Raw genomic sequence first — 8,228 nt, 5'->3', positions numbered from 1 at the left:
ACAAACCATTTTGTTACTGACCACACAGTTTTGTTTTTATGAGCCTCTACCAACTGGTCGAGCTGGCCTTGGCAAAAGTGCATTTTCAACAATCATCATATAGTACAGTATTTGTATGCATCAAACTCAAATAAAACAAACTCAAATAAAAAAAATTTTGTTATGGAAGATGAGCAATATATACAACCAGATATATTCATAAAAAATTATAATTGTAAAACAAAAAAGAAATGGAAAAAAGTAATGGAAAGTGTTTTTCATTATAAAACGTTTGGCCTAACAACAAACAACTGGCCTAACAGCAAATATCTATATCTTGTGTTGGCCTAACTTGTTCATGTGTGTGCAACTTTGGGCTGCATTTCATGCATGAAAGGTGCTTGTGAAGCTGACAATTGAGCGGCCCAGACCAAGCAAGGAGGCAGAGGCAGCACGTCCCAAATATAACCCGGTGTGGGCATTTATTACAGCATGAACACAATACACACAGCCTCAATCCTGCTGCTGCTGTTCAAGTGGGCACAGCCTGCAGCCACCAGGATCTCACACACACTACCAGCCTCCAAACAGACAGGGCAACAGACCCTAAATACACACACTAATCAGCAATTCGACACAGGTGGGGGGGAGGAGACAACACAGGGCACCAGGTGCACACAATCAACAGCCACAGACATGGGCGAAGGGGAACACTTTTAACATGAAACAGAGACAGACAAACTTACATAAATTACATATATTCCCATGCTTCCTGTGCAATGTTTTTAGTGCTATATTACCCGTAACGGAGGCCGTGATCTATGGGCCCAGAGATCACCTCCGTTACATTTCCTTACCCCTCTCCCCAGGAAATACAATGTCTTAGGAATCTTGGCTTCCTCAGGGGGGGCCGTGAAGTCGAAAAGAAGCTTCCCTTTCTTCCTCTCCATGCGCTCCTGCTGGTTCTGCGGTCTGACGCGCTCTCTGTCCTGACGGACCTTCTCGGCCATCTGCATTTTGCGCTTCAGTTTTTCCCGCTTCTTCCTACGTCGGAGGTGCCGGTAAACGTGGAACTCCCCGCTGCCTGCAACAGCGCTGGAACCAATCACCTCCCGGACGAACTCCGGAGTTTTGGCAATTATCAAAAGCTGCGACTCCTTTCCTCCAGGTTTCCTTGGCTTGTTATTCTTCTGAGTGTGCGCCGCCATCTTTCCAACCGTTCTCGATGCTTCTGCCTTCCTCTCTTCTTCCCTCTGTAACCAGAGCTGCTCCTCTTTCTGCTCTAGCACCAATCTCTGGTTCTCCGCCAAGATCTCTGATGCCTCAGCGGCAGAGCCAGCGCCCGTCGTGCCTCCAGCCAATCTGCCGTCCTGCCTCCGGAGTCTCCGTTCCTCTTCCCGTGCGAACTGCTGCTCACCGGCTGCCTGAAGCTGCAGGAGTGACCTCATCATCTCCCGCAGTTCCTCCATCACTCTCACCTCCTCACTTGGTCAATCCCACTTCTGACACCAATTGTGAAGCTGACAATTGAGCGGCCCAGACCAAGCAAGGAGGCAGAGGCAGCACATCCCAAATATAACCCGGTGTGGGCATTTATTACAGCATGAACACAATACACACAGCCTCAATCCTGCTGCTGCTGTTCACGTGGGCACAGCCTGCAGCCACCAGGATCTCACACACACTACCAGCCTCCAAACAGACAGGGCAACAGACCCTAAATACACACACTAATCAGCAATTCGACACAGGTGGGGGGGAGGAGACAACACAGGGCACCAGGTGCACACAATCAACAGCCACAGACATGGGGGAAGGGGAACACTTTTAACATGAAACCAGGAAACAGAGACAGACAAACTTACATAAATTACATATATTCCCATGCTTCCTGTGCAATGTTTTTAGTGCTATATTACCCGTAACGGAGGCCGTGATCTATGGGCCCAGAGATCACCTCCGTTACAGTGCTATATAAATGATTATCGCTCTTTCTCTCTGAGACTCATAAGGCAGTACTAGATTTAGTAATATTACCATGAATCTAGCCATTTATTTACCATATTCTATTGGAAAACATCTCTGAAACTCTGAAAAAGTCTTATTGCTAGTTTACAATATGAAAGCCAATTCAACCGGTTGGTTGAGCATATTTTCAAAAAAAATAATTACACCCTTGTTACAAAAATGTTTTGTGCATCAAGTTATATAATTCTGTTCAGTAAGTGCTCTGACACTAAAATATGTCAAAAATGATATGGTTACCTTACCAACATTTACCAAAAAGAGTCATTTCTTCAGGAGTGATTTTTAGCATGCCAACTTTCTCAGTGGAACCTAGCTGAAGGGCATTCTGTTCGAACCACAGTGACATCTAGAGGTTGTTTTGTGCATAACATGTCAACCAAAGGGTAGAGCTGGCTGAATCACATGGATTTACACTTTTTTATTTATTTTTCAACAAGATATCAAATCACAAAATGTGCTCTACCAAATGGTGGCGCTGGCTGCTAAAGGTTAAGACAGCATCATCATAAGAGGCCAACAAGAGTGACAAGGTGTGTCACTTTGCTGAAGGATAGACCAGCTATGCAGGATATTCTCTGAAGATTTCCCAAGGGGTAAAAGCTGCTGCTGGAGTACTGACTGGAAGTAGTGCTGATATCATGTCTACCATATCCTCTTAAAATACTCTGTCCAACAATATAAGTCTAATGACACATTTTTATTTAAGATGCATTCTTGTACTAAGGAGGGGAATTTGAAAAAGAATACCTGAAAAAGTACTTGTTGGTGTAGTTAAATTAGTATACTGAGTCAAACAGTATCACTCTCATTAAGAATTTATGGCAGAACATCATTTTATCTCTCATCAAAGATAGCAGAAAACATGCATTAATGTACTTAAGAGGGGAGTTTGACAGAGTACACAGTAAAAGTACTCTAAATAATATTGATCAATCCTCAACCTCCAAGCTATTTTAATATAGATGCTCGATGCTGACTAGGGTTGGGAACCGAAACTCGGTTCCAGATGAGAACCGATAAGAAAATGCCGGGTACCGGGTACCCATACAAAATACACAATTTCGGTTCTGCTTAACGGTTCCTAAACGCGGTAGACCCTGTATTCCAGCGGGTCCGTCTGCACCGCGGTGCTGCGGTGACCCGGTGGAATACAAGGCGGACCTGGAGAATCACAGAACGGCCGGTCGTCAGCGGGCCGTTGACGGCCGGCTCGGTACGCTGACGGCCGGCACCGCCCTTCATTTTTTTAAACGGCATCATATAAATTGCGCTGACAGGCGACAGAGGTCCACAGTTGCCCCGCAGCGATGCTCCCCCGCCCTCCCGTAGACATTTCACGAGCTCAGTCACTTCATAACACCAAAGATAGGTCGCGGTAAACACTCTGAAGTGAGGCTCCACTACACTAAAAAAGAAAAAGAAAAGGCAAAGTGTAATGCCTGTTAATAGCTTGCCACAGGCATAGCTCAGTTAAAATAAAGCACAGCTATTGTGCAATACATTTGTATTGCATGTATATTTTTTAGTAACAATTTCAGTTAAAGCTTTTAAGAATAAATATATTTTTGTTATCTAAACGTTTGACCTCTTTATTTTACAATTTTGGAATCGAAACGGGGAATCGATAAGAACCGGAATCGATAAGCAGAACCGGAATCGAAATCGGAATCGATACATTTCAAACGATACCCATCCCTAATGCTGACTTGACCACGCAAACGGGAAATACGGCCGCATCAATTCAGTGTCAGTAACATCAAACAGAGAGATACTCTACTTTATAAGATAGGGATTCATGGCTGACAGTGCAAGACAGACAGCCAGACAGACCAACAGACCAACAGACGCGCACACACATACGCACCCACACACGGACAGACTGTCTTCTGTATGTTTTGCATGTAGCCATATATTCAATGTATATTCGTGCAAACACGCACTGCACTGTCTAGGCAAAGAGTATGAACCTTTATTTTGAAGAGTACAGCGCAAGCATAGGGCAAACTAGCCAATCAGAAGCAAGGAGGCACTGGAGACCCACCCAGCTATGGAAACGAAACATTGGGTGGTATGCTTGTTTTAACAGTAAGAACAGAAAAACGAAAAAACGAGCTGAATTTCCGTTTTTTGGTTTTGGGGCAAAATTGAAAAACAAAAAAACGACCCGTTTCTGTTTTATTATTAGTTTCAATTAGAACTAAAAAACAAACAGTTAAAACGTACCTTGGTCCTCCACCATTAAACTGTCATATTCTGCACATTTCTTATTCTATCTACATACATCTTATAAGAGTATAATAAATATGTATAATATTGGTTAAAATAAGTGCTTCAACATAGTTAACTTTGCAGGAAAGTTGATTGTCAAGTCCCAAAACAAACCATGCAATATATTAAACGTTAAGTACTTTGTCAGGCTTAATATAGATACCCCCAAAGCTTTTTGCTTACATGTATTTAAAAGAAGACCTTAACCTAAAGTATTATTTAATGTTTAAATAAAGCCTAATTAGTTTGTCTGTTTTGCACATCCTCCTATCAATATCTTTGTACATCCGGCACTAAACTGTTATATTCTAGATACCATTTACAGTATCTTCTTGATATTTTCTATTCTATATTTCTATCATTGACCTTCTACTTTTCTCTTATTTTGTATATACTCTTAATATTTAAATGTTTTCAGAAAATATAACACATTCAATGCTTTACAAAAATGAAATACATTAAGAAAAAGGCATTTTAAACAGTCATTAAAAAGCAACACAATCTCAATTCAATTCAATTCAATTCAAAACCTTTATTTATCCAGGTAAAATCCCATTGAGATCAATTATCTCTTTTTCAAGGGAGACCTGCAATCTACCTGCATTGCATTACTCTAAACGTGTAATAACGTGCTTTAACCAGTAGGTGGGGTGGATTAAAAAGCTGTCAAGTTTACAGTGTTAACAAAATAAAATATACTGCTGTTTCTGGTTTAGTTTACGACGGATATATTTAGTTATTGGTTTGATATTTGTAACACAAAAGCGATGGAAAAAACCCACAGCAACACAGAAAAGATGAATCCGTGTATCTACCGTCCAATTGTTTTTCTTTATTAAACACGTAAACGGAAGAGCGTCTGAGAGGCGTTTTTGCTTTTTGCTTTTTACCTTACTAAATGGTCAAATGGTCCTTGGAGCGAGAGGCGGGGCTAAACTCACGGAAGTGATTTCAAAACAAAAGCACTCGTTTGCTAAAATCACACTTTGAATCACTACAGTATCCTGCTGAAGGACCGGTGATTATTATAAACAAGGGGAATTTAGCGACCACAACGAAAACGGCCAAGACACATATTGAGCCCAGAAAATTGATGTTATTAAAGGTGGGGTAGGTAATTTTGGAGAAACCAGCTCGAGTGCGCTAGAGTTGAAAATAGACAGCCGGAAAAAATCTGCCACTTCCTTACAGAGCCCCTCCTCCAACACACACGAATGCGCACATGACCACGAGATAAGTTTCTGCACAGATGGAAGGCTGGAGTAGAGAAATAGTCCTATTTAAAAGACAGCATTGTCATAAGAGGCCAACAAGAGTCACAAGGGTTTGTCACTTTGCTGAAGGCAGTCTCTAAAGACTTTCCAAGGTGTACAAATGCTCCTGCCGGAGTACTGACTGGAAGTATTGCTGATATCATGTCATATTCTCTTAAAATACTCTGTCCAACAATATAAGTCTCATGAAGAAAGGTGTTTTAACGCTGATTCAAAATAGCAGAGAAACATACATTCTTGTACTCAGGAGGGGACATTGACAGAGGATTAATCAAAAAGTAGTTGTTGCAGCCCAGGAGCCGGGCTGTAACAGAAAGCAGGGAGGCGAGACGAAGGGTAAGAAAATAGCAATTGTTTATTCTCTTATAAACAATGTAATGACAGAACCAGCCACAGGTCCCCGAGGCTGGCACGGAGAGAGTGCCCAGAGGAGTCCGCCAGACGTAACCGGCTGGGCTCCTCCTATATCCTTTCCTTTCCAGGTGTAGCTCATCAGCACCTGAACCTGTGAACCTAAGCACACCCACAAAGCACACACAGAAACAGCACCCCACGTGGTGTGGAGGGGTCGTCACACAAGGTTCCTGATGACTGTTTAATGAGCACCTCCTCCTCTTGTTGTATTTCTTCCTCCACTGCTTGTAGCATCTCATTGGTGTAGCATCTTCCTTCGTTTGCCTTTACCATCTCATCTATTGTCTTGAGTAGCTCCTCCACCTGGAACTGGTTGCTCCTGTATTCATCCTGCTGGTTGTTCTCCCAGTATTTATTATCGATGACATGGCAGCGGCCTCCGCACTTCTTCAACAGATCACTCGCATGCTGGTTCTGGTGGAAATACTCCTCAACTGTCTGTCCTTTTTTGAGGTCGTCACCATGAGTGAAGAGAACTGTTGCATATTTAAAGACTTCTTCAGAAAAGTATTCGTCTATTGTGCTGATAACAGCCATTTCTTGCTCTGTGAATTTCTCCACTTTAAGAAGGATGAGAAAAGCATGGGGCCCAGGAGCGCACTCTATGATACACCTTATTATCTCAGACTTCAACCCCTCCGCTGGTGTATTTGTGTCGAAGAAACCAGGAGTGTCGATCAGAGTGATGCTTCTTCCATTGACAGATCTGGTTTCTGCTTGACATTTACTTGTTTCAGAGTTGGCTGTATCATTAATGTTGAATACTTCTTCTCCAAATATGGTGTTAGCCACGCTGCTTTTCCCAACTCCAGTTTTCCCCAAGATAACAATTCTTCTGTCTGACTCTGAAAGAGAATAATTTCCATTAATAATACTCTATACTTGTCTTTTGGTTGGTTTTGTTAGAAACAAATGAGCTAAATCGTAAAAAAATTCGTAAAACCTAAAATAATTTAACTTACCGTCCATGTTGTCAAAAGCAAATCAAAAGTGGAGCGACTGCTAGTTGCAGCTTGTTGCTATGAGTTAACCCAAATCTGGGCAAGGCTTCATGTGTGCTTCAGGGCCCACTTATGAATACAAAAAAAGTATGCGGACCACATTCAACCATAAACAATATGGAGGCTAAATAAAGTTCTGATTTGTCAATTCAGAACATGTGATACGTTGTAAATCCAGTAGAACAGACCGCTGTCAAGGACTGTAATGACCGTTGCTAAGGACGATCGAGAAAGAGAAAGGAAAAGAGGTTCAAATAAAAATAAATCTTAATGAAAATGTTTCCACACAAATCATAATGTTTTGCAAATTATTTGGCGGCAAATATTGAATAGAGTGGCGAAGTCACGCCCATCTACATCTAAATTATGTATTGAAGTCAATGAAGAGAGAAAACTTATCTTTCGATCCCGTTTGAATTGTGCCACAAATTACACATATGATGTTTGTCAATGTAAAATATTATTTCCATGTCAAAAAAGTCAGTTTGTCGTAAAACTGTTGAAATATAAGACTATGAAAAATACACAACTAGAAAGACTACAAATCCCAGAGTCGCGTAAGTGATGTCATAACTGATGTCACAATTGTTTTCCTCCACTAAGAGATAACTAAGATAAGATAACTTTAACAAGATGCCTGTGTGCTTAGTACCAGGTTGTTATCATACCAGCAATGGGTCTTGCTCGTTATTTCGCTTCCCGTCTGATGAAAGGACCAGGAGTGGCTGGATCAAGTTAGCTACCTAGCTAGTAGCAAGCACGTCATTTTTATTAGCCTTAAAGAGCAACTTGCAGGGTTTTTTTTTTACTACATTTATGCTTAACCTTGCCTGAAAATTACAATTAAAAAAGTTAATGCAGGATTTGATATGTTTTACAAGACATAATGGCAGGAATTCAGAGGGAAAGGAGCCGTTTTGAGCTCTGCTACTAAAAACATATTTTTTTACGACAGTCACATGGGGCAGCAACTTTCTCGGACTCCTTCTCTGCCCAATCCGTGGTAGTAGTTTGTAGTTGGTTTGAGCAGTTGTGATTTATTGAGCTGGTATTTTTTCGGTAATTTTACATTGCATTTCACCATTTTTAATCATGGTGAGCTCGAGTTTGTGCAGGTTGCACAAACTCAAGCCTGTCAGGGCATCGAGTCCACAGTTTCCCTAACAGGAAAAGGACCGGAGCTAGCGTTCGTTCCTGGGTGCGTTGTGCGAGGTGCATCCACCCCCCTGCAGCACATATACTCTCCACAGCTGAAGCCTATCAA

The 8,228-nt window shown here is 41.7% G+C and overlaps 2 protein-coding genes across 2 annotated transcripts in view; one reads left to right on the top strand and one right to left on the bottom strand.

Moving 5' to 3' along the window:
* Positions 1-5,509: 5,509 nt before the first annotated feature.
* Positions 5,510-8,228, top strand: part of arhgef11 (Rho guanine nucleotide exchange factor (GEF) 11) — a 47,423-nt gene continuing 44,704 nt past the window's right edge. Inside the window, exon 1 of the mRNA XM_034230423.1 lies at positions 5,510-5,885. The gene's annotated coding sequence lies outside the window, so the exon portion shown is untranslated. The remainder of the gene's footprint in view (positions 5,886-8,228) is intronic.
* On the bottom strand, positions 6,040-7,225 carry LOC117555536 (GTPase IMAP family member 7-like). The gene is made up of 2 exons (XM_034230427.1): positions 6,926-7,225; positions 6,040-6,808 (listed from the first exon to the last, which is right to left on the bottom strand). The coding sequence occupies exons 1-2, from the start codon at positions 6,930-6,932 to the stop codon at positions 6,063-6,065; spliced, it is 753 nt and encodes a 250-aa protein (XP_034086318.1). The 5' UTR covers positions 6,933-7,225; the 3' UTR covers positions 6,040-6,062.

Source organism: Gymnodraco acuticeps, unplaced genomic scaffold (genome assembly GCF_902827175.1).
Source record: "Gymnodraco acuticeps unplaced genomic scaffold, fGymAcu1.1, whole genome shotgun sequence".
Taxonomy (NCBI): Eukaryota; Metazoa; Chordata; class Actinopteri; order Perciformes; family Bathydraconidae; genus Gymnodraco; species Gymnodraco acuticeps.
The sequence above is the reverse complement of the archived record's forward strand: the minus strand, read 5'-3'. Positions and strand labels throughout refer to the sequence as shown.